The sequence below is a fragment of the Nerophis lumbriciformis genome, linkage group LG25 (assembly GCF_033978685.3).
Source record: "Nerophis lumbriciformis linkage group LG25, RoL_Nlum_v2.1, whole genome shotgun sequence".
Taxonomy (NCBI): Eukaryota; Metazoa; Chordata; class Actinopteri; order Syngnathiformes; family Syngnathidae; genus Nerophis; species Nerophis lumbriciformis.
Genome location: NC_084572.2, coordinates 30,848,102 through 30,874,323, shown reverse-complemented (window position 1 = coordinate 30,874,323; position 26,222 = coordinate 30,848,102). Strand labels below are relative to the sequence as shown.

The window sequence follows — 26,222 nt, the reverse complement described above, 5'->3', positions numbered from 1 at the left end:
GAAAAATTCAGTAAGTAAAAATTCAGAGTAAAAAAATTCAATGCAGAAAAAAATATATGTATAAAAATTCAGTGCAAAAACTAAATCAGTGCACAAAAATTCAGTGTAAAAAAAATCAGAGTTAAACATTTCAGTGCAGAAAAAATTTCAGTGTAAAAAATAATTGAATACAAATTCAGTGTAAGAAAAACTGTGTAAAAAAAATGAGTGTATAAAAATTCAGTGCAAAAAAAATTAGTGTATAAAAATTCAGTGTAAAAAAATTCAGTGCAGAAAAAAATATATGTATAAAAATTCAGTGCAAAAAACATTTTGTGCAAAAACTAAATCAGTGCACAAAAATTCAGTGTAAAAAAATTCAGAGTTAAACATTTCAGTGCAGAAAAAATTTCAGTGTAAAAAATAATTGAATACAAATTCAGTGTAAGAAAAACTGTGTACAAAAATGAGTGTATAAAAATTTAGTGCAAAAAAAATGAGTGTATAAAAATTCAGAGTAAAAAAATTCAGTGCAAAAACAATTCAGTGTAAAAAATTCAGTGCAGAAAAATTCAGTGCAAAAAAACTTCAGAGTAAAAAAGTCAGTGCAGAAAAATTCAGTGTATAAAAATTCAGAGTTAAACATTTCAGTCCAAAAAATAATTGAATAAAAATTCAGTGTAAAAAAATCAGTGTATAAAAATTCAGTGTAAAAAAAATCCATCCATCTTCTTCTGCTTATCAGTGCAGAAAAATTCAGTGTAAAAAAAAAAATCAGAGTTAAAAATGTCTGAGCAGACAAATTCAGGGTAAAAAAAAAAATTCAGTTCAGAAAAATTAAGTGTATAAAAATTCACACTTAGAAATATAAGTTTAAAAAAATAATTGAATAAAATTTCAGTGTAAAAAAATTTAGTGCAGAAAAATTCAGTGTATAAAAATTCAGATTTAAAAGTTTAGGTTTAAAAAAAAAAAATTGAATAAAAATTCAGTGTAAGAAAAAAAGTGTATAATTATTCAGTGTAAAGAAATCAGTGTATAAAAATTCAGTGTAAGAAAAAAAGTGTATAATTATTCAGTGTAAAGAAATCAGTGTATAAAAATTCAGCGAAAAAAAAAAATCAGTGTATAAAAATTCAATGTATGAAAATTCAGAGTTAAAAATTTCTAAGTAAAAAAAATCAGTGCAGAAAAAAATTAGGGTTAAAAAAATCAGTGCAGAAAAATTCAGAGCAAAAAAAATCAGAGTATAAAAATTAAATGTATAAAAATTCAGAGTTAAAAATTTCAGTGTAACAAAATTCAGTGCATTTTGTGTAAAAAAAAAAATCAGTGCAGAAAAATTCAGTGTATATTATAAATTCAGTGGAAAAAAGGGATCCCGGCTGTTTTGGAGCGTATAGGCACCCTAGTTTAAGTCAGCGTGTTGAGGCGCTCACCTGACAGCCGTCGTACAGCGCGCTGATGTAATGCGTGGTCTCGTGCGTCAGCTCCTCGCCGTTGCTGCCTCGGAAACGCAGCGCCAGCTGGTGTCCGCTGGTGGCGGCGTGCCGCCAGGCGGCCGAGTTGAGGCAGTGGTAGGTGAAGGTCTGCTTGGCGCTCACGCTCAGCAGCTTCAGGAAGTTCAGCTGGACCACGTGGACGGGGACGCCGTCCGAGCCCGAGTAGGAAAACTGGAGGAGCGAGATGAAAATAAGGCAGGATCCCACACAAATGTCAGAAAACCTTGAAGACCCACCTCTTTTCCTTTCCTGAATTTACTGTACCAGGTGCCAGGCTGCTCTCCTTTCCAGGCGGCCAGCTTCACCTAAACGTCAACAAACATCAATCTAGCGCGTTCACTGAGAAGGTACTCGGCTTTTATTCTTAGTTTGCGTGCGTACGGACCGACTGGAACTTCTTATCCGGGTACAGACACGTCTCACCCTGGGCAGTGAAGTTGCAGAACACCTTGAAGGAGTCCCGATGGCAGCCCTGGTTGGGGTCGATCCAGAACTCACCTGGAGAGCAGACGTTTGTATAAGGATGCGTAACGATGAAGCGCACAATTTAAGTACACTTAAATGCAAATGTTGAGTGCGCAGAATAAGTATACTTACTAAGTGCATAATTTAAATGTACTTAAGTACACACATTAAGTGCACATGTTAAGTGTGCAAGTTGCACTTACTAAGTGCACATGGCAAATGCACAATTTAAGTGTACTTAGGTACACACAGTAAGTGCACATGCTAATTTCACAAGTTAAGTGCGCTTAAGTACACATGTTAAGTGCACAAGTGTGCAAAAATAAGTGCACAGTGAGTGCACGTCTACGACTAAATGCACAAAAAAGCACACATGCATACATTAACGGCACATAAAAAGTGTGCCAGGTTCACTTACCAAGTGCACATTTTAAATGCAAAATGTAATTGCACTGAAGCACACACAGTAAGTGCACGTTAATTGCACAAGATAATTGCGCTTAAGTACACACATTAAGTGCATGTATATAGTGCACAAGTTAAGTGTGCAGAATAAGTGCACTTACTAAGTGCACCATTTAAGTGCACTTAAGTACACAGTGGGTGCACATATTTAGTCTACGAGTAAGTGCAGAAAAAACACATTAAGGGCACAAGTTAAGTGTGCAAGGTGCACTTACTAAGTGCACATATAAAATGCACAATTGAAGTGCACTGAAGTACACACAGTAAGTGCACATGTTAATTACACTAGTTAAGTGCGCTTAAGTATACACATTAAGTGCACATATATACCGGTAGTGCACAAGTTTAGAGCGCAAAATAAGTGTGCTTACTAAGTGCACAATTTAAGTACACAGTGGGTGCACATGTTTAGTCTATGAGTAAGTGCAGAAAAAAAGCACACTTATATGCACACATTAAGGGCACATGTTAAGTGTGCAAGGTGCACTTACTAAATGCACATGCACTAAAGTACAAACAGTAAGTGCACATGTTAATTGCGCTTAAGTACACACATTTAGTGCAGAGATATAGTGCACAAGTTAAGTGTGCAGAATAAGTGCACAATTTAAGTGCACTTAAGTACACAGTGGGTGCACATGTTTAGTCGATGAGTAAGTACAGAAAAAAAGCACATTTATATGCACACACTAAGGGAACATGTTAGTCTGCAAGGTGCACTTACTAAGTGCACATGTAAAACACACAATTGAAGTGCACTGAAGAACACACAGTAAGTGCACATGTTATTGCACAAGTTAAGTGCGCTTAAGTACACGCATGAAGTGCACATATATAGTGCACAAGTTAAGTGCGCAAAATAAGTGCACTTATTAAGTACACAAAGTGTGTGCACATGTTTAGTCTACGAGTAAGTGCACAAAAAAAGTGCACACATTAAGTGTGCGAGGTGCACTTACTAAGTGCACAAGTTAAATGCGCTTAAATACACACATTAAGTGAAAATTTAAAGTGCACAATTTAAGTGCACTTAAGTACACAGTGAGTGCACATGTTTAGTCTACGAGTAAGTGCACAAAAAAGCACACTTTTGTACACAATTTAAGTGCACTTAGTACACACATGAATTGCACACGTTAAGTGCACAAATTAAGTATTAGATATTGTTATTAAGTATACTTTTTAGTGTCAAGTAGAACAGGGTGGACCAGGGTTTGACATTGACAGGGCTGTCAATAAAACTTGTACTTGGTGTGAAAAAGGCAAAAGACGCATGCAGCGAACAGATGTTGAAATACCATTAGAAAGTTCTGGATTGAGGAGCCAGAGCTCCTTGCAGGAGCGTGCGGGGCTGAGGTAGGTGCCCTGCGGGGTGCGCAGACCCTCCACCTCCACCTTCATGGAGGACAGCGAGGCAAACACCTCCTCCATGCCCTTCCCCTCCTCATCATTCAGCCACACGACCGGGTCCGCCTGATCCCCCTGGAACCACTCCTCCTGCCCGTCATCCGCGTCTTCCTCTCCCTCCAGTGAGGTGCCGTCAAAGACCTCGCTCGTCCTGCGCCACCCTCGCTCCAGCATGGGGGCCATGCCCACCGCCGGCAAGCCCTGAGGCGAGCAAACGAGGAAAGAGGGAGATGACGTAAAGGTTTGAAAAAGTCCCGTTTTTGAGAGAAAGAAGCATGATTGAGCAGCACTCACTGGTGGTCCTGGAGGGCCTGCGGGTCCGTTGTCCCCTATGGGACCTGTTGGACCCTAAGTGCACACACAGAATGAGTGCTTCAGGTCAGTCATGGGTCTAACTATTACCCCAATAAAGACACTTACTGGATTTCCTTTGGAACCTTTTATTCCAATAACACCCTGCAGGACAGAGACAAATGATCAATGGCATCCCAGAGTTCTGCACACTAACAACTAGGGATGATGTTCGAAACCGGTTCTCCCGGTTGTTCGATAAGAAAATAAACCGATTCCATGGACTCAAATCCCTTTTTGAGAACCGGTTCCCGTTATCAAGGCCACTATAGTAAAGAAAAGGAGTTGGTTCTTTATTGGAATCCCTGGGAACGAATCCGGTCCCACAGGAAATTACGTAGCTCAGTCATTAGGCGGCAGATACAGAAAGCAGCAAAAATAATGGACCGGAAAAAACGCCTCAATGCATGGCTTCATTTTACAAAAAAATAAGACGAGGAAACGACAATATGCAATTATTGCCAGGCTTCGCTCTCATGTGAGGGGAGCAGTACAACAAACATGTTGAAACATGTTCAGGCCGCACATAACCTGAACGTTCGAGAACCGTGTCGTGTCTTCGACACGTGGAGAAGCAGCGACAGAGATGACGACGCACGCCCCTCTTCCTCCGCTTCAACCTGCAGTCCCGGTGATAGTGCCGGTGAGTAACTAACGTTAACTGTTGCCGGTTAAATTCCATATCTGCTCACTTGTAGCCTTTCGGCTAAAATAAGGTTACCTCTTATGTCAACCAGGACTGCAGAATTGTTCATTGATGACTGTGGCGTTCTTAGTGTCATAGTGTGTGTAGTTAGTATGTTCCAATAGCAGCAGAAGTGCACTTTTTGGAGAGCTGTATTATTTTCAGTTTTTTGCCCAAGGGACTAATTTTATTAAACACTATATTAATATTTTTACACCTATAGTGATCACAGAGACAGGCTGTTTTTGTGTTACTGTATATATTTGTTTTTCTGAAAAATCCCACTTAATATACTTTGGGTAACAACAGTCAATATATATTTAATTTTTTAGGGGGGTAACAACAGTCAATATTTATTTATCTATTTATTTATTTATTTTTCTTATAAAATAAAAGTGAGCTTTTGTTAAACCAAATATTGTGTTTTTTTTCCCCCATATACAACAACCTATCTGGATTCGATAAGAGAATCGATAAGGAATCGGTTCGATAAGAGGATTCGATAATGGGCTCGAACTCGATAATTTCTTATTAAACATCATCCCTACTAACAACTTATCGATTGTCCCGATACTACTTTATCATTTCCAATTCAATATCGACATTGGAGCCTTGAGTAATGGCCAATACAGATATTGATCCGATAAGATATTAGCAGGAATCAAATGTTAGAAAAGTGTTGATTAATGGAAGGCACTCAAACAAAGAACAATAGTAGGTATGAAAAACACTAACCTATCCATCCACTGGAGTGGACCTATGCTGTCTTTGAGTTGAAGTGGAGCGGTAATTGTTTTTTGGCGACACCGCAGTAATTCATGACGCAGTAAGTTGAATGATGCGGACACGTTTGTTACTGGATACTTTCCACTACGCTTCTGCCTTGGAGACTCTTTATGTGTAAGTCATTTTATCTATAAATATTTGATCCTTGTTTATATTGACAAATGTGCTGCTTTTGACAGCAATATTGTTCAATCAGTACGTAAGTCTAGCTTGTGTGCTTTTGCGTGCTTAGCTGTTGTGTAGCTGCTAGCTCCTAGTAGGCTATAGCCTCGCATGTTAAGCTTTTGTAAATGGCTTTACTAAAATAGAAGAAAATATTGTTATTGGAGGACATTTAAATGTTTACTGTTAACTAATCTGATACATGTTGTTTTTTTTGTCGATATCAACATCGGATCAGGACACCCCAGGTCCCAAGTACTCACAGATAGACCAGTTGGACCAGGGGGGCCAAGGGAACCTGAGGGCCCTACAGGACCCTGCAGTTGAACACAAAACAAAGTGAGTTACCATCAAGTAACGTCAGCATTCTAGGGTTGGTTCTTGTGTGTTGTCGGCACCTCATCCCCTTTTGAACCCGGCACCCCTTCGTTCCCCGGTAGTCCTCGGTCGCCCTTCTCACCGATGTCCCCAGGTGGCCCGATCAAACCAATGAGGCCGCCGTGACCCTGTAGGACTCACACAAGTCATGTTGAGTTCACATTGACGGTTTGTGTTAATGCTGAGCCCACCTTGTCCCCCTTCTTGCCGTGGTCTCCCTTCAGTCCTGCTAGGCCCGGGGGACCCTGGGAGGTAGACAGTCCAAAGATTGTCTTAGGTTCTCGGACAAAGGATGCAGTCTAAACAATCTTACCATTGGACCCGGTGGCCCAGTGTGGCCGGGTGGTCCATTTAAGCCCTGCTCACCCTGAAAGAAAGAACCCGGGAATATAAACGCCGTCTCAAGCTGAAGGACTTGCTCAGCAGACTTACAGCAGGACCCGGAATCCCTCTCAGACCTTGGGGACCAGGCTTTCCAGAGTGCCCCTGACGACCGACTGGCCCCGTTTTCCCGATAGGACCCTCCAATCCAGCAGCGCCCTGACATGAAGACAAAACAGCGAGACTTGAAAAGACTGTGAACTGAAGTTGGGATTCGGACTCGTTTCATGTGCTGACCTTTGTTCCTTTTAGGCCGTCTGTTCCTTCCTTGCCAACTTTTCCCAAGTGTCCCTGAAGAAAAACCAGAACCGTGAGAGAAATTACAACGGCAAAAAGCAGACACTCAATCAGTCAAAACCTACCCTTCTCCCAGGAGGTCCAGGTGGTCCAGGTTCTCCCGTTGCTCCTGGTGGTCCCTGTGAAGTACAGCAGTAAAAAAAACTGGTTACAGTCCTATCCAGAAACGTTTAACAGGCCTGATAGTTGTTTAGGTGTGGCAGGATGTCGGCTGGGATTCACCCACAGATTTGCCAGGGTCTCCTGTATCTCCTTTGGTCCCGGGAAGACCGTCCACACCCTGAAAGTCAAAAGAAAACCGCCTCATCCTGATGATGTAAGGACATTTTACAGCAGATCAGGTCCTCTGAGGAGGTACACTCACATTGGGTCCAGCTTCGCCTTGCGGCCCAATGTCCCCGGTCACACCAATGGTACCCTGCGACAGGTGGAAGCATACGGGAATGTGTTTTGACATTCGAAAACATTTCAGGTAGGGATCGACCGATTATCAGCCGGGCCCATCATCTGCGCCGATATTTGGCATTTTGACCTATATCGTTATCGGCCTTTCTTAATCAATCATCTACAACAGAATTACATCAGCCGATACAATATATATATACATATATTCACAAACACACATATACATATATATATATATATATATATATATATACACATATATACACACATGTATATATGTATATAAATATACATATATACACACACACACACACACACACACACACACACGTATACACATGTGTTGGGTGCATATGTTCTAACAGGACAATGACCTCAAACACACGTCAAAAGTGGTAAAGGAATGGCTAAATCAGGCTAGAATGAAGGATTTAGAATGGCCTTCCCAAAGTCCTGTCTTAAACGTGTGGACAATGCTGAAGAAACAAGTTCATGTCAGAAAACCAACAAATTTAGCTGAACTGCACCAATTTTGTCAAGAGGAGTGGTCAAAAATTCAACCAGAAGCTTGTGGATGGCTACCAAAAGCGCCTTATTGCAGTGAAATTTGCTAAGGGACATGTGCCCAAATGTTAACATTGCTGTATGTATACTTTTGACCCAGCAGATTTGGTCACATTTTCAGTAGACCCATAATAAATTCATAAAAGAACCAAACTTTATGAATGTTTTTTGTGACCAACAAGTATGTTGGTCACAATCACTCTATCACAAAAAAATAAGAGTTGTAGAAATTATTGGAAACTCAAGACAGCCATGACATTATGTTCTTTACAAGTGTATGTAAACTTTTGATCGCGACTGTATATATAGACACACACATACATATATACACATATACTGTATGTGTGTGCGTGTATATATATATATATATATATATGTATATATATATAATATAATATATATACATATGTATATATATATATATATATATATATATATATATATATATATATATGTATATATATATATATATATATATATACATATATGTATATATATAATATAATATATATACATATGTATATATATATATATATACACACATATGTATATATATATATATATATACATATATACATATGTATATATATAATATATATACATATGTATATATATATATATATATATGTATATATATATATGTATACATATGTATATATATCCACAACAGTACACCATGGCAAAAAAAGAACAATGCAACATTTGACGTCACTATGGGAAGTTTCGACGGAGCAGAAACGTGTGAACTCGTTGGGAGTTTCCTCCTCTCCCAGCTCGCTAGCCTCAATCTGAACCTTGGTATTTACCGTGATGACGGACTGGCAGTGTGTCGCGCCTCGCCAAGGAGCAGCGAGAATACCAAGAAACGCATATGCCAAATTTTCAAAGAGAACGGCCTACGGATCACGATTGAAGCCAACAAGCAAACCGTCAACTTCCTTGACGTCACTTTCAACCTGAGAAATAACAGCTACCAACCATTCACGAAACCCAACACAACACTCCAATACGTGCACCATGACAGCAACCACCCACCCACCACCACGAAAAGAATACCTACCGGAATCAATAAAAGGCTATCGATGCTGTCATCTAGCAAAGCTGAATTTGACCAAGCAACCCCCCCGTACCAAAAAGCCCTTGATGAAAGCGGATACAATTTCACCCTCACCTATGATCCCACGCCAGGAAACCAGCCAAAAAAGAACAGAAAACGAAACGACATCATCTGGTACAACCCCCCATACAGCAAAAACGTCTCAACGAACATTGGACACAAATTCCTCAATCTGATTGACAAACACTTTCCCAAAGACAACACCCTAAGAAAAGTATTCAACAAGAACAACATTAAATTGAGCTACAGCTGCATGAACAATATACGACAAATCATCTCAAACCACAACAAAACAATTGCAAATGAGCCGTCGGCCCCCAGACAGAGCGACTCCAAAACCAACAAAGGATGTAACTGTCGAAAGAAACCTGATTGCCCTCTCAACGGGGGGTGCTTACAAACATCAGTTGTCTACCAATCTAAGGTAATACGCAAGGACATTAACACATCCGACACATATGTAGGATTAACCGAGGGAGAATTCAAAACCAGATGGAACAATCACAAGGCTTCTTTCAGGAACAAAAACCTGCGAAATACCACAGAACTCAGCAAACACATTTGGGACCTCAAAGACAATAATGTTGAATATTCAATAACATGGCAAATTCTTGCATCCAGCACACCTTACAATAGTGGTAATAAAAGATGCAACCTATGCTTGAAAGAGAAACTGTTTATTATTTACCGTCCAGACCTGTCATCCCTCAACAAGCGCAGCGAAATTGTAACAACATGCCGCCATAGACGGAAACACCTCCTAGGTAACACATGAGCCAATCACCACGCCCCTAGGCCAGCCTGTACCCACCCACTCTGTGCCCTATATAAACCATGGTATGCGAATGCTCCCATTAAAATCTCCTGATGATTGAGGGTACCCCCCCTCATGAAACAGGCCTGTAGAGATGAAATAGTCTTGTGATTTTTTTTCCCACACATACATATATGTATATATATATATATATATAATATATATACATATGTATATATATACATATATATATATATATATATATATATACATACACACACACACATTGATATACACATTTGTATATGTATATATATATCTTTTTTTTTTTAATATGTATATGTATATATATATATATATATATATATACATTATATACATATATATATATATATATACATATATGTATGTGCATATATATATTATATATATACATATATATTAATGATGTAATTCTGTTGTAGATGATCGCTAAACAAAAAGTCCAATACCGATATACTGCCTCACTGACTCCTTCAAACACTGGATGTCAGGACTTCTCCTGATGTGGCCTGAATCCGATACCAAAAGATCAGATTTGAAGCACTTTGGAGCGTTTAGACTGGCAAAAAAAAAAAATCAGATCTGTGTCACGTCCATCCATCCATTTTCTAACGCTTATCCGGGCTTGCGGGGGGTGCTGGAGCCTATCACTCGAGGGCAGATAAAACCCGATTTGGCGTGCAGTGTAAACGGGGCCCATCTACTATTTTGCCACCACACAGTGGAATGCACTACCAACAGACCTTAAAATTTGAACTTCCCTACTAAATTTTAAAACAGCCATAAAATCATGGCTCAGCTCAACCTCTACCTGATCTGAACCAAAATTGATCCCCAGCAACTCTTCGAAGCATCAAACAGGTTTATCTGTGGTTATAGTGTATATATATTTATATGTGGTTATAGTGCATAGATATTTATATGTGGTTATAGTGTATATATATTTATGTGGTTATAGTGTATATATATTTATATGTGATTATAGTGTATATATATTTATATGTGGTTATAGTGTATATATATATATTTATATGTGGTTATAGTGTATATATATGTATATGTGGTTAAAGTGTATATATATTTATATGTGGTTATAGTGTACTGGTACATATATTTATATGTGGTTATAGTGTATATATATATTATCATTCTGTTTTGCACACTCTTGGAGTCAACATGTGCATAGTCATGTACATAGTGTATAAACCCCCCCACCCCCCCTTTTTTGTATACCGTATTTTTCGGAGTATAAGTCGCACCTGCCGAAAATGCATAATAAAGAAGGAAAAAAACATTTATAAGTCGCGCTGAAGTATAAGTGTCATTTTTTGGGGAAATGTATTTGATAAAACCCAACACCAAGAATAGACATTTGAAAGGCAGTTTAAAATAAATAAAGAATAGTGAACAACAGGCTGAATAAGTGTACGTTATATGAGGCATAAATAAGCAACTGAGAACGTGCCTGGTATGTTAACGTAACATATTATGGTAAGAGTCATTCAAATAACTATAACATATAGAACATGCTATACGTTTACCAAACAAATCTGTCACTCCTAATCGCTAAATCCCATGAAATCTTATACGTCTAGTCTCTTACGTGAATGAGATAAATAATATTATTTGATATTTTACGGTAATGTCTTAATAATTTCACACATAGGTCGCTCCTGAGTATAAGTCGCACCGCTGGCCAAACTATGAAAAAAACTGCGACTTATAGTCCGAAAAATACGGTACATGGTTTTTCAAATCACCTGACATGTACAGTATACTGTGTATATATGTACATAATTTTTCCATTTTTTTACGTAATTTTCTATATACATGTTACAGGTTGTATATCTTTTATTATTGAATGTATCAAATGTGATGAATATTTAATGGACCACAGTGGAAACAAGCCTTTTGGTGCCATTCATTTGCCTATTTAAAGCATTACATGGATTCAATTCTTTAAGATGTCAATAAACTTCTCAATCAATCAATCAATCAATCGATTAAACACGTAATGAAGGTGTTTGATGTTTTTCGCTGCTAAATTAAACACAAAATTAGCGGCGCATAAAAGATTATGTCGCTACTGGTTCGACGTTTACTAAAAAAACAAAACAAAAAACCCCAACTTAGAGCCTTGTCCAGCTGTTTACTGACGTTAAAGATTAATTTTCAACTAACTTTTACTGCAAATGAATATCGGTTTCAAATATCGGTGATCGGCCTCCTTGACTACTAATATTCGGTATCGGCCCTGAAAAAACAAATCGGTCGATCTCTAATTCAGGTTTCTGGAGAAGGATCTTACAGAATTGCCCTTGGCTCCGTCCTCCCCTGCGGTGCCCCGGGCACCCGGAGTGCCAGCGGCTCCTGGGAGACCGGTGTCTCCCTTCTCCCCTTGGTCACCCATGTCTCCCTGAAGGAGCACAGAAAAAAAGGTTGCAGCAAAGTCGGTGAGTACTTTAGCTTGATTGGGCTGCAAACTCACCATCTTGCCTGAAAGACCAACTGGACCAGGATCGCCTGCCTCGCCGTCCTCCCCCTAAATGACAGAGACGAGTCAGTGTCCGGATCGAGGACTACATCAGAGGTCGGACGAGATGTCATTGTGTGCTTCCGACTTTTAGGGAAGGCCCTTTTCGTTTCTGCTTGGAGGAGTTTGGTGTGGGGGAATGCGCTGCGTTACCTTTTCTCCAACAACACCTGGCTGGCCAATCATGCCCGTTCGACCCGTCGGCCCCTGTGCGACACATAAAGACCTCAGCGACTGGAGTAAACACGGTAACGTAGCTCAGGACGTACCTGTCCCCCGATTGGCCCTTGAGCGCCATTGGGCCCTTGTTGTCCAGGTGGACCCTATAACCAGACAGCTTCAGTTCATGTGCAAGATAAAGGTTGTTCAGTAGATAGAGAATGGACGCCGGCTCACCATCAGGCCAACATGCCCGCTCTCGCCCTTTTCGCCTGGGAGGCCGGGCATACCCTTAAAATAAAACACACATCAAGGATTCGCTGTTGTTCTCTTCAATGTTGCACACGGACATCTTTCTTCAAATCTTACCTGTAAACCTATCGGTCCTCTCAAACCCTTGAAACCGCGGAGTCCCTCGTCTCCTTTCGGGCCGTACATGCCCTGCTGGCCCCGGGGTCCCACTACTCCATCCAGACCCTAAAAGATGCACACGTAAAGGACAAACATGGGCTTTTGTTTCCATTTAGTATCCGGATAGGTTATTTATGGACTCAGGCTTTTTGATTGATTGAGACTTTTATTAGTAGATTGCACAGTACAGTACATATTCCGTACAATTGACCACTAAATGGTAACACCCGAATAAGTTTTTCAACTTGTTTAAGTCGGGGTCTACGTTAATCAATTCATGGTCAGGCCACATGTTATTCTGTTTTCATCCTAAAAAAAAACAGATGTAACGTACGTTCTGCTTCACCAAGTACACAGAGCTGTTTTTCTGTAGAGAAAATACCAAGCAACAAATTAACTGTGAGGCCAAGTGTATAGTTTGTAGGTAAGGAAGGGTATAGTTCATTTTTATATAATCATATTATAATGTAATTATTAAATTATAAAATATATTACATAAATATATAATACAAATTATATAAATATATTGTATACATAATAATGTAATTAATAAATAATAAATTGTTTTTGATCAATTTCATTGCAACATTTAAATATGAGCTAATTATGATAACTGCTGTCCAGTCGTTATATCTTGTTTTAATCATCAATCAATCAAATATTGTAAGTATTGTACTTATTACGCACCAGCTGCCAACGTGCATCTTGAAATCGCCATGTAAAATCGCTCATGCTAATCAGTAGCATGTCTACAGCAAAGCCAATGTATATTAGCACCAAGCCAGCACATTTTTTGGAAAAGCGGAGCCTAACTTTACTTGCGTCGGAGCGTTTTTGAGTCACTTTCTTTGTTGACATCGAAAATTGCAAGAGGTAGTCAGTAGGGCTGCGAATCTTTGGGTGTCCCACGATTCGATTCAATATCGATTCTTGGGGTCATGATTCGATTCAAAATCGATTTTTTTCGATTCAACGCCATTTTCGATTCAAAACGATTCTCTATTCATTCAATACATCGGATTTCAGCAAAGTCTGCTGACATGCAAGCAGAGTAGTAGATTTAAAAAAAAAAAAGCTTTTATAATTGTAAAGGACAATGTTTTATCAACTGATTGCAATAATGTAAATTTGTTTTAACTATTAAATGAACCAAAAATATGACTTATTTTATCTATTTGAAAATATTGGACACAGTGTGTTGTCAAGCTTATGAGATGCGATGCAAGTGTAAGCCACTATTGTTCTTTTTTTTTTTTTTTTTTTTTTTTTTAAATATGTCCAATGATAAATGTCAATGAGGGATTTTTAATCACTGCTATGTTGAAATTGTAACTAATATTGATACTGTTGTTGATAATATTCATTTTTGTTTCACTACTTTTGGTTTGTTCTGTGTCGTGTTTGTGTCTCCTCTCAATTGCTCTGTTTATTGCTGTTCTGAGTGTTGCTGGGTCGGGTTTGGTTTTGGAATTTGATTCCATTGTTATGGTATTGCTGTGTATTGTTTTGTTGGATTGATTCATTAAAACAAACAAATAAATACATTTAAAACAAAATTAAATAAAAATAAAAACTTGTTTTTTAAAAATGAGAATCGATTCTGAATCGCACAACGTGAGAATCGCGATTCGAATTCGAATCGATTTTTTCCCACACCCCTAGTAGTTAGGCCGAGTACGCGCTCAGTGCTGCTGGAGTGGTCGCCAGGTGCCGAAGCTTGAACAGCGTTAACAGCGTGAATCAGTGCCCGGATTCGGTCGGTGCCAAAAAAGTACATCACTATTTGTAGGAGATTTTTTTTTTTGCGACATCTGAGCAAAATGTTTCTTTTTTTAGGATGAGTACAGACGTAGTGCAAACTAATATGCCTTTAATCGCTTTAAAAAGGCAAAAATAGCATCAAAAAGCCACGTTTAGGCTTTAAAAAACAATTAATGACCACTGATAGAGGGTCTAGTGTTATATTTGCAGCATGTAGTCCTGTGCCAAAGATTTTGAGGATGGATGAAAATAAGGTTTTTGTAATTATTTTTTAACCCAAAATGAGCAGAAATCTAAAGACCAGTGGAAACATCCTACGTTCATGACACAATCTGTCTGCAAAACACGCATCTTTTTTTAAGACACTGCCTGGTAGTGAAGTGAAGGGGAAGCTGACTTACAGGAAGTCCCGGCTGTCCGATGGGCCCCTGTGTGCCAGTGGGGCCTGAGGGGCCCTGTGGAGGAGAAACACACACTTGATCAAAACTGTTCTGTCATTCTTGGTATCATAAACTCTTGTATCATATATAACTGTAGTCCAGGGGTTGTCAAACCTTATTCAGCTCAGAAAACACTTGGCTTTCCAAGTACCACCATCATGACGAACATTAAAATTCAGTAGCGTAGTAGGCCTAAGTATTCATTAAAAACAAGGCAGAGGTTTTATTTAACAAGTATATTTAATATTTTGGGCCACTGTAACATTACACACAGTTTGAACAGTAACACTGTGTTTGAATTGTGGAAAATAAAACACTAATCACATCATTAAGTGATTCTTTGGCGTACCACTAGATGGACTCCGTGTACCACTGGTGGTACCCGTACCACAGTTTGAGAATCCCTGCTCTAGTCGATAGTCCATACAAAAGATACACACTGTACATATCGGCCACATACATTGACATTTATTCTTATTTACTAGCCATCCGCCAACTTAATTAGCCCCCTGTTCCGATACCTGTTTATTTAAGTAATAATAATAATAGATGACTGACGAAAAATGTGTTTACATATATTTACGTTTTGCCAAAATAAATAAATAAAATCAATAATGAATATTTTTTTAACTAAAGTGTAATCAAAATTAAAGCGCTAATGAAACTTCAGCTTCACCACTTTAGTCATAATTTTTGTGCTTAAGAAACTTCTTTATGTCTTTAGCTCCAGACTTCTTCTGTTTCTTTGATATTGTCACTACTGCCACAAGTGGTGGAAAAGTGTAATACAACAGAGTACCGCTGCGGCCCATACGGACCAAGGCTGAGAATTAAGAAGAACATTTTTTGGCGGCCCCTGCCCTACAGTTAAGAAACACTGCTTTAGTCCATTTCGAGATGCAGACTCACAGATTCTCCTTTGTCTCCTTTGCTGCCTTTCTGGCCTGGTCCTCCTTGCTCGCCCTGTGGACACACACACACACACACACACACACACACACACACACACACACACACACACACACACACACACACTGGTTATCATTTGGAATGGGGACCGAGTTTTTGATCATGACTTGTGGGGACCACCCTTTCTACAGGTTGTGGAGGCATAAAAAAATGGTGTAAAATGTCCACTGCCCAGTTAGCTCATACACGTCTTTAAATCTCTGGATTGATGAAGTAATGTGCTGATCATTCTTACTGGGGACCCTGGGGAAAAAGAGTTAATATGGTTCATGGGGGCCACATTGTAATAATTGTGCATAATTCACACAAATTTGTACGTGACTACTGAGGACCATTTAAAAAAAAAAAGTTGAAATGAAATATGACATGATGCTCAGAATACAGCACTACAGCTGTCCTCTTATAGGAAGTTTCACCACTTAAATGTTCAAGCAAATCCTGCATCTTCTGTGACATTACTGAAAACTGCTATTTCGCAGTAATGAAGTTGTCTGCAACTCCAACTACCATATATAGAAGGATGGAACATTATGAATGTGAATCATACTTTAAGGTAATAATTTTTTTATAATCATGCTGTATGAAAATGTCATCCTAAGGAACACTAAACCAGATTTTGTTTTTGGAAAAATATATTACTTTTAACTAAGGATGGATACTAGAGATGCGCGGTTTGCGGACACAACCGCGGAGTCCGCGGGTCGGGCGGGTGACATGACGAAAAAAATAGATTTTAAATAGATCGGGCGGGTGGCGGTTGAACCAATTCGGAAATATATATACATAGTTAAATGTTGTTACCCACATACGAAAAACGAGCAGCACTCTTTGAAACAGGCAATTATTCATCAGGCACTGCAGCACACCACAACACAACACAACAAATAAAAAATAAAAAAGATGGCAACGCCGGCAGCAAACGTGGTACACGACAAACTAAAAAAGGGAATACTAAAGACCAGGGGAAAAAAGACCAGCTATTTGCCTTGGCCAATAAGTTGCAGGAAATGTATTATTATTATTTATTTAATTTATTTTTGTTTAAATAGGGATGACATACATATGTTATTGTATAATTTAAGTTTGTGCGCGTGATTGACAGCCTAAGGCTTATGAGGCACATTTTTTATTTATTTTTTTATTTCAACTTAAAAACGTATGAGCCTATGCCTATGCCTACAACATAGGCTATGTGTTTATCTTTATTTTCCTGCCTGTCGTTGACAATGGAGATTGTCTGATATTTTGTCATGGCTGCAGATCAATCAATAAAGGTTCATCTTTGTCGCGAAATTGTTCACTGTTTCACTGTGGATGGCGGGTGGATGACGACTTTTGTGATGAGGTTGCGGATGAAATAATTGCCTATCCACGCATCTCTAATGGATACCATACAGAATCTCAGTACTATTAATGCCAGGATAACAAATGTCTCAGACTCAAACTAACCAGTAAACATGTTTTATGGGCCAAAGCTTAAAAATCACTTAGGCATCTTCAGAATGGATCTGACTATCATTTTAAAAGGTTTCCCTTTAGGGGACCTGTTTTTTTGTCCCCATACCGTCAGAGGTCCCCTAAAGGTGACTGTGTAAACAGAGCGATGTCCCCATTAAGTAAGCATTGCCAGAACACACACACACACACACACACACACACACACACACACACACACACACACACATTCAGTGTACACATGCATCCGAAATCCTCCCACGTCTCTCTGCTTGCTACAAACAGACACATTACCTTATCTCCATCGTCTCCTGCTGGTCCTGCAGAACCTGCACCTCCAAGCATCCCGCCTGGTCCCTGTTCTCCATCCTGGCCCGAAGGTCCAATCGGACCCTTCTCCCCCTGTAACACACACACACAGGTCACACAAATGGTTCCTTTGAGTATTGGTACCACCGGGAGTGTGTCTTCATTACAGGCTCGCCCTTCTCTCCCATAGGTCCGGGTCCTCCAATGGCTCCTGAGCGTCCCGGCTGTCCGATGGCACCTGCTGACCCAGGAGGACCTCGCTCGCCGGTTGGCCCCTACCAACAGGGATTTTTACTAATCGTCTGTTGTGGTGAATTCTAAAGTTTGCATTTAAAAGGAATTGTGCAACTTACAATGGCACCTGAGGCTCCAGAAGGTCCTGAACCTCCTTTCAGACCAGGAGGCCCCTGTGAACCATCAAACCCAACAATAATGTAGCAAGCAGCTGAAATAAAGTGTGTATGAGTGAGGTTACCATTATTCCAGGAGCTCCTCTGCTCCCCCTGAAGCCTTTCAGACCTGTGGGGCCGTTCTTCCCAGATGTTCCTGGTAAACCTGGATCACCCTGAGGACCAGTAACACGTTATAAGACGGCTGACTCAGCGGTAATGTGATGATGATCCGGGAGAGTAGATTTCAAAACCCACCTTTCCGCCTTCCTTGCCAGCTGATCCAGGCAAACCGTGCTCTCCGGGTACACCTGGCGCCCCTGGGTGGCCTCGGTCCCCTGTGGGGCCGGGCTCGCCTGATTTACCCTGAAAGACGCAAACCATGATTGACTCAAAAGCAAACACAGAAATGTTGCAGAAATGACTTGAGTTTTAGGGCTCACCTGTGGCCCCACCACTCCAGAGGGTCCTGGAGGTCCCGTCTTCCCTTGGAATCCCTTCAACCAAAAACAAGACGGCGAGTGTCTTACTGTGTTTTTTTGCATTTGATTATATTTATTTAGTTAAGGAATGTCTTAAAATGGTCGACTATTTGATTTGGAAGTTCAACCATCACCCTTGCAGCCAAATCATCGGACCCTCGGGTTGAGTACCCAAGGATCCCCGCCTACAGTGGATGTGATGGGAAAATATTCCGAGAAGAGGGACGTCTTTCATTTACTTCCTCTACACCAGGGGTGTCCAAAGTGCGGCTTGGGGCCGATTTGCAAAATAAAAATAAAGAAAATAAAGACGTCCTGGATGAGAACATAACACAAAAACAAACAAATGATAAATGGGTTATACTTGTATAGCGCTTTTCTACCTTCAAGGTACTCAAAGTGCTTTGACAGTATTTCCACATTCACCCATTCACACACACACTGATGGCGGGAGCTGCCATGCAAGGCGCTAACCAGCAGCCATCAGGAGCAAGGGGTGAAGTGCCTTGCCCAAGGACACAACGAACGTGACTAGGATGGTAGAAGGTGGGGATTGAACCCCAGTAACCAGCAACCCTCCGATTGCTGGCACGGCCACTCTACCAACTTCGCCACGCTGTCCCCATAACAAAATAACAAAGAAAAAATGGAACCAGTCCAAATCCCCCCCCCCACAAAATTGTTTATCAGTGCTTCTCACTGATCAACATCTGTTATACACCTCTGCATAACACTGGGACATTTTTAACAATAAAGACAACCTAAAGAGAAATAAATATAGATCAACTCACATGGCTCTCAGTGGCGAGCAGTAACGTATTGGTGATGATTAATGGTTTAAATCTTTCAAAATGATTTTACTTAAGAGTGTAAAAATCCACTCTCAAGGCAGCTCAGCCTTGGAGGAGATGAAAACTGAAATTTAACTTAGCGAGTGTGCTGAGCAGACACACATTTTTGCACCTGGTGCATCGTGACTACATTAAAACTACAGAGAATAGAATAGAATAGAATGGACTTTATTGTCATTATATTTGCATATAACAAGATTAAGGACTCCAACTTAAGGTGCGGTAGTGGGAACAAATATGGGGTAAAAATGAATTACAGAGGTAATAAAGAAAAAACTAACACTTGATATAAACAGACTACTATCCAATAAAAATAATAAGCAATCTTGTACAATATACAAAACGCTATAAAAAATACAAAATACTGAATAATGTGTGTGTGTGTGTGTGTGTGCAGAGATAAGAAATAGGGTGAGATCATTGTGTTTGAACAAAACGAAGGCTAAAGTAGGTAACTTCCAAGGCGTTCCATTTTGCTGAAAGGTGGGAGAATATTCCTTTAACAATGTCATTATGTGGCGGTCTAAGTAAACTTGTAAACTTGTCCCTTGTCTAGGGATCACCCAAAAAAAGGATGAAATTAATTACTTACAGCAATGGAATAAACAAAAAACTCATCTGTTTTCACTCATTTCTAGGACCTGGCTGGCACCAAATAGGTTTAGTCTATTTTTGTGAATGTTGTCTGTCTATCTGTGTTGGCCCTGCGATGAGGTGGCGACTTGTCCAGGGTGTACCCCGCCTTCCGCCCGATTGTAGCTGAGATAGGCTCAGGCGCCCCCCGCGACCCCGAAGGGAATAAGCGGTAGAAAATGGATGGAAGGATGTTTTTGTTATCTGTTTTTGCTGAGAAGCATGTTCAAAATATCATAATTCCAAATTTGTCATAAATGTGCATGCTACAAATTGAGATTGTGGTTGTTAGAAACAATCCAATTGGAAAATTGAGATATCCCTTCATATCCTTTATGGCGGGCAGCACCGTGGCAGTGCATGTGCCTCACAATACAAAGGTCCTGGGTTCGATGCCCCGGGCTCGGGGTCTTTCTGTGTGGAGTTTGCATGTTCTCCCCGTGACTACGTGGGTTCCCTCCGGGTACTCCGGCTTCCTCCCACCTCCAAAAACATGCACCTGGGGATAGGTTGATTGGCAACACTAAATTGGCCCTAGTGTGTGAATGTTGTCTGTCTATCTGTGTTGGCCCTGCCATTAGTGGCGACTTGTCCAGGGTGTACCCCGCCTTTCGCCCGAATACAGCTGGGATAGGCACCCGTAGGGACAAGCGGATGGATCTTTTATGGCAAAACGTATCAGAGTGGCCTCTGCATCCTTCAATTTTTCTGTAAGCAGCCCTCAAGTTTGGACACCCCTGCTTTGTATACCTGTAATTAAGTTTGGTCGTCTTCTCGGTGCTCTCCTAGAACTAAAGCCGGCCCGGTCGGTGCTGGGGTCCCAAAGAGCTCATTAAACCATCCAATCTCTACTGTATGTTGATGTTTAGCCTTTTTTGAGGTGTAAAAATTCCAGAATAAGATATGTTTCTTTTGTAATAGTTGCGCTCTTGCTAGAATAGAAAAAAACATTCCCAAAAATCCAACAAATCAGATTCAGCTATGAAGTTTCGAAGACAAAGACAGTATTGGTGTAATTTATAGTTTTAAGTACTGCTAAATGGCTTTAGTCAGTTATTTATCCTCACTTACCGCCTCTCCTCTCTGACCCGGGTGTCCTGGAAGACCATCTTTCCCGCCTGGACCCTGCATGAGCATGTCAAGTTGAAAAACTGTGTCAACCATCTCGTTATATGATAAAGCGCAGGTACCAAACTCGAGGCCCGGGGGGCATATCTGGCCCGCCACGTCATTTTATGCGGCCCATCAAAGTCTGGAAATAACACGCATCAATAAAGTACTTTCTCTTTTCTTGCTAATTATATTCGTTCTGTGCAATTTGAAAAAATACATGTTCTGTGTGTAATTGATCATCTTTTAAACTTTACTGTCTAATATTGTCACACATATTGTATTATCATACATTTAAACATTAGTTGTTACATAAAAAATTAGTATTTAAATATCTGCTTGACTCAATAACAATAGATTTTACGGCAAAAAAAAACAAAACTGGCAGCCCAATCGCTAGAATTTTACCGTAAAAAAAATGTGGTGCCGTTTTGTCCATTTACAGTAATAAACCGTAAAGATACCAACTGCAAATTTTAAAAGTAAAAAAAAACTGGAAACTCCATCACCAGAATTTTACCATGAAAAAAAATGTGGCACCGTAAAATGTACAGATTTATTTTTAGTGTACGCAATAAAAATATATAGTAATAACATGCATTGGCAATTGTGCAATAATATTGTGAGGCGGATTATATGTATATATATATATAAATATGAGATATATATTATATAATAAATATAACAAAACATTATATGATAAATATAACAAAATATTTTATAAAATATAATAATACTTATATAAAATATAAAAAAAATTAAAAAAATAAAAAATAAATATATATATATATATATATATATATATATATACACAAAAATCCCCTGAAGAGCAGGGTAACCTGCAAAACAGGCTTGTAGGGATGAAATAGCCTCTGTGTATTTTCCTGACCTAACAAATATATACATATTATATATATTTATATTTATAAATTATCTATTGTTGCAAGCGACCCTCTGAGGGCAGTGAAAACTGCGCTGTGGCCCTCAATGAAAACGAGTTTGACACCCCTGCTGTAAAGGAACTCACAGTCGCTCCTTTCGGTCCAGGCTCTCCACTCCTACCAGTAGGTCCTTGTGGTCCCTTAAAATGTATCAGTTCATCAATATACCAACCAATCAACTGTTTCATCCATCAGTCCACCCTCTTTTACCCTCTCTCCCAAAGATCCTGGAGGGCCATCGTGTCCAGACGCACCCTGAGAAAATGTGCAAAAAACGGACCGTTATAATAAAGTATTTAAAGGGCAACTGCACTTTTTTGGGGGAATTTTGCCTATAATTCACAACCCTAATGTAAAACATGAACACACATGTTTTTCTTTTTTTATGCATATTGCATATTGTACATTCCCTTTTGCGTTATATTAATTAATATTATTATATGTTGTCTACCTTGTACTTTTTCCGTGTCATTGCCTGAAATAAATGAATACATGAATGAAATGAAAATGAAATGTATTCTAAGACCCAAAATATTGCAAGTACGCGATGGCTAACAATACAGCTAACGGGAGTACATTATTCCGCCCATAAAGCCCTCTAAGAAAACATCTAAAAACCGCCAACAATACTCCAAGTATTAGCGATATTGTTATTATAAGCGCTATTGCAGACAAACTATTTGTAGCGGCGCTGTGATCACAGCGAGCTAGCTAGCTTATGCTGCTATATTGCTGGGTTGCATATGACGTCGCGTCCGTTTTTCTTCTTTGCAGCTTAATTCACACGATGGTCAAGCAGCTTGAGCACAGCATGAAAACAAGTGAGAGTGAGTGTATAGTTAGAGCAGAAAACATCAAATTGTTGTTCTGTTCTTGGCTGTTCCGGTCGTTCAAATAGAGAGATAGGAAAGAGCTTTCATAGAATTAAGTGGTTCATAAAGGTAATAAAGTCAGGGAAAAAACCAAAGTGCGTCGAAGGAAATAGCTCTTAAAAACATCACTTTCATCATCTTGTGGAATACAATCGGACCGCTTGTGTCTGCAGAGATCACTTTGTAGAATGTTTGTTTGAACATTTGATTTGTTCGAGAAACTGTCTGTGATGCAATCAAGTTTATTATCTGCTGTATTAGTAGTGTTTGAGAGCAGAACTAAACATAAAAAAGGGCAAGAGATCGCATTAGTTTGTGTTCTTTTGTGGTTGCTACGCCTAAATATAACTACGAAGACCTGTTTGTGCAAATAAACTAAGGTCATGTTAACGCCAAGTAATGAATATTGTGATTGTTGGTTCAATACACCGTATTTTCTTTGTTGATTTTCATAACAGAACCTAAAATCTTAGTTGTTGTTGTGCAGGAAAGAAAAGTGATTTTTCCTACATGGATGACCACATTATAGCGTCTTTGGTGCTATTTGTTAGCATCAAGAAAAAATCCTTCATAGTATTAATAAAGTAGAAGAATAAATCTCTGGTAGGCTCAGCAGCATATACTGAATCTTGATATTGCTAGCAAACATTGCTGAACAACAGAAACATTTATAGCGAAATAATGAGACAAAATATGAAGTTCACAGCATAAAAACAACTGCAGATATGAATTGTAGATGACACTAATATTTGTAGCAGAAAATCAACTGCAAACAAACTTAATTCTCATTAGCGTCACGATCACGGCAGCACGGCACTCGTTATGTCAATCAAATACGTTGCTCAGCGATGCACAAATAAATCTAACTTTGAATTTCACCGATTAATGCTTAATTTGTAAAGACATGACGTGCCTCCAATATTTTCTTCTCTAAATCCTTGTGAGTGTCAGAAGAAGTGAGGTCGAGGCGAGCAGTAACGTATTGGTGATGATTAATGGTTTAAATCTTTCAAAATGATTTTACTTAAGAGCGTACAAATCCACTCCATCCCATTTTAAATATTTTTTCATGATTGCTTTTATATTTGCCTCCAAAATTTTCAAAATACGTCCAAATCTGCACTGATGCAGGTGAATAAACAGTAGCCTAATGGGACTTTAGACCATCGCCTGAAACCCGGATGTGCCGCTTATAGAGATGTCCGATAATATCGGCCAATAAATGCTCTAAAATGTAATTTCGGAAATTATCGGTATCGTTTTTTTTATTATCGTTTTTTTGTTTGTTTTATTAAATCAACATAAAAAACACAAGATACACTTACAATTAGTGCACCAACCCAAAAAACCTCCCTCCCCCATTTACACTCATTCCCACAAAAGGGTTGTTTCTTACTGTTACTAATATTCTGGTTCCTGCATTATATATCAATATATATCAATACAGTCTGCAAGGGATACAGTCCGTAAGCACACATGATTGTGCGTGCTGCTGGTCCACTAATAGTACTAACCTTTAACAGTTCATTTTACTAATTTTCATTAATTACTAGGTTCTATGTAAGTGTTTAAATATTGTTTTACTGTTTTTTTTATTCAAGAAAATGTTTTTAATTTATATATTTTATTTTATTTTATAATTTTTTTTTAAAAAGGACCTTATCTTCACCATACCTGGTTGTCCAAATTAGGCATAATAATGTGTTAATTCCACGACTGTATATATCGGCATCGGTTGATATCGGTACCGGTAATTAAGATTTGGACAATATCGGAATATCGGCAAAAAAGTCATTATTGGACATCCCTAGCCGCTACGTCATGTGATTACAACCTAGCAATTGACATATTGAGTCGGTGAGCTGCTGCGTCGCCTCTGAGTTGGTGAAAGTTAAATCTATATTATAAATCATGCCTCTCATCTGTATAGGATGTGGCCATAAACCGAGAATTTAGACCCATCCGTGTAGAAAAAAATCACTTGTCTTTCCTGCACAACAACAACTAAGCTTTTAGTTTCTCTTATGAAAATCAACAAAGAAAATATGGCGGATTGGACTAACAATCACAATATTTATTACTAGGCGTTAACATGACTTTGGTTTATCTGCACAAGCAGGTCTTCTAGTTATATTTAGGCGTAGCAACCACAAAAGAACACAAACTAATGCGATCTTTTGCCCCTTTTTTGTGTTTAGTTCTGCTCTCAAACACTACTAATACAGCAGATAATAAACTTGATTGCATCACATAAAGTTTCTCGAACAAATCAAATGTTCAAACAAACATTTTACAAAGTGATCTCTGCAGACACAAGCGGTCCGTCTCGCCGGAGATGGCGAGAAAGACACATAAGACACTCGTTTGCGGCACTTTTTTTCCAATCCTTCATGAGGATTATAAATTAATTCTTTATCAAAACGGGAAGATATAAACACCCCATTAGTCGGCATCCCAGTGAGAGCAGATATTGTACAGTAAGTGATTGTTTTATTATGTTCGTAGTCTGTATTTCTTGCTTAGCGCCTAGCAATACTGCCACATGATGCTTAGTGTTTCGCTGAAGCTGCATCTGTTTAGCACACTGCTTTTCAAACATGTAGCTCATCCTCCTTATATTCAGGATCATCATTTGTCCCAAAGTAGTCCTGATATATGCCATATGCCATATGCTTAAAATGAGCAAAAATGTAAATATTACAAGTTAATACGAGTGTTCTTGTTACTACAATACATATGTAATTACAGCGTGTATATGACATTGACGGAGGTTTTCGGATGCTTTTAGAGCGCTTACAGGCGGAATTAGCTCCATTGTTAGCTGACTTTTACTCGTGTTTATTTATAACTTAGAATGCTTAAAAAAGAAAGACATGTTTTTGTCTTACATAAGGATTGTGAGTAGGGATGTCCGATAATATCGGTAGTCCGATAAATGCTTTAAAATGATCAGTATCGGTTTCAAAATTATCGGCATCTGTTTAAAAAGTTAAATTTATTACTTTTTAAAACGCCGCTGTGTACACGGATGTGGAAGAAGTACAGAGCGGCAATAAACCTTGAAGGCACTGCCTTTGCGTGCCGGCCCAATCAATATTTACAGCTTTTGACACACTCACAAGTGAATGTAATGCATACTTGGTAAACAGCCATACAGGTCACACTGA

The 26,222-nt window shown here is 39.1% G+C and overlaps 1 protein-coding gene across 2 annotated transcripts in view; it reads right to left on the bottom strand.

The window, feature by feature from the left end:
• Positions 1-26,222, bottom strand: part of LOC133621806 (uncharacterized) — a 150,893-nt gene that overhangs the window by 4,065 nt on the left and 120,606 nt on the right. For both annotated transcript variants that reach the window (XM_061984177.1, XM_061984176.1), the window contains exons 36-67: positions 22,394-22,438; positions 22,270-22,323; positions 21,204-21,257; positions 18,610-18,663; positions 18,425-18,532; positions 18,253-18,342; positions 18,131-18,184; positions 17,945-18,052; positions 17,763-17,870; positions 15,954-16,007; positions 15,006-15,059; positions 12,802-12,909; positions 12,670-12,723; positions 12,543-12,596; positions 12,427-12,480; positions 12,229-12,282; positions 12,049-12,156; positions 7,223-7,276; positions 7,085-7,138; positions 6,924-6,977; positions 6,799-6,852; positions 6,613-6,720; positions 6,494-6,547; positions 6,372-6,425; positions 6,201-6,308; positions 6,066-6,119; positions 4,239-4,274; positions 4,113-4,166; positions 3,710-4,019; positions 1,867-1,979; positions 1,718-1,786; positions 1,419-1,652 (exon numbers count right to left, since the gene is read on the bottom strand). In XM_061984177.1, coding sequence (XP_061840161.1) covers positions 1,419-1,652; positions 1,718-1,786; positions 1,867-1,979; positions 3,710-4,019; positions 4,113-4,166; positions 4,239-4,274; positions 6,066-6,119; positions 6,201-6,308; positions 6,372-6,425; positions 6,494-6,547; positions 6,613-6,720; positions 6,799-6,852; positions 6,924-6,977; positions 7,085-7,138; positions 7,223-7,276; positions 12,049-12,156; positions 12,229-12,282; positions 12,427-12,480; positions 12,543-12,596; positions 12,670-12,723; positions 12,802-12,909; positions 15,006-15,059; positions 15,954-16,007; positions 17,763-17,870; positions 17,945-18,052; positions 18,131-18,184; positions 18,253-18,342; positions 18,425-18,532; positions 18,610-18,663; positions 21,204-21,257; positions 22,270-22,323; positions 22,394-22,438 — 2,625 coding nt within the window. The remainder of the gene's footprint in view (positions 1-1,418; positions 1,653-1,717; positions 1,787-1,866; positions 1,980-3,709; positions 4,020-4,112; positions 4,167-4,238; positions 4,275-6,065; positions 6,120-6,200; positions 6,309-6,371; positions 6,426-6,493; positions 6,548-6,612; positions 6,721-6,798; positions 6,853-6,923; positions 6,978-7,084; positions 7,139-7,222; positions 7,277-12,048; positions 12,157-12,228; positions 12,283-12,426; positions 12,481-12,542; positions 12,597-12,669; positions 12,724-12,801; positions 12,910-15,005; positions 15,060-15,953; positions 16,008-17,762; positions 17,871-17,944; positions 18,053-18,130; positions 18,185-18,252; positions 18,343-18,424; positions 18,533-18,609; positions 18,664-21,203; positions 21,258-22,269; positions 22,324-22,393; positions 22,439-26,222) is intronic.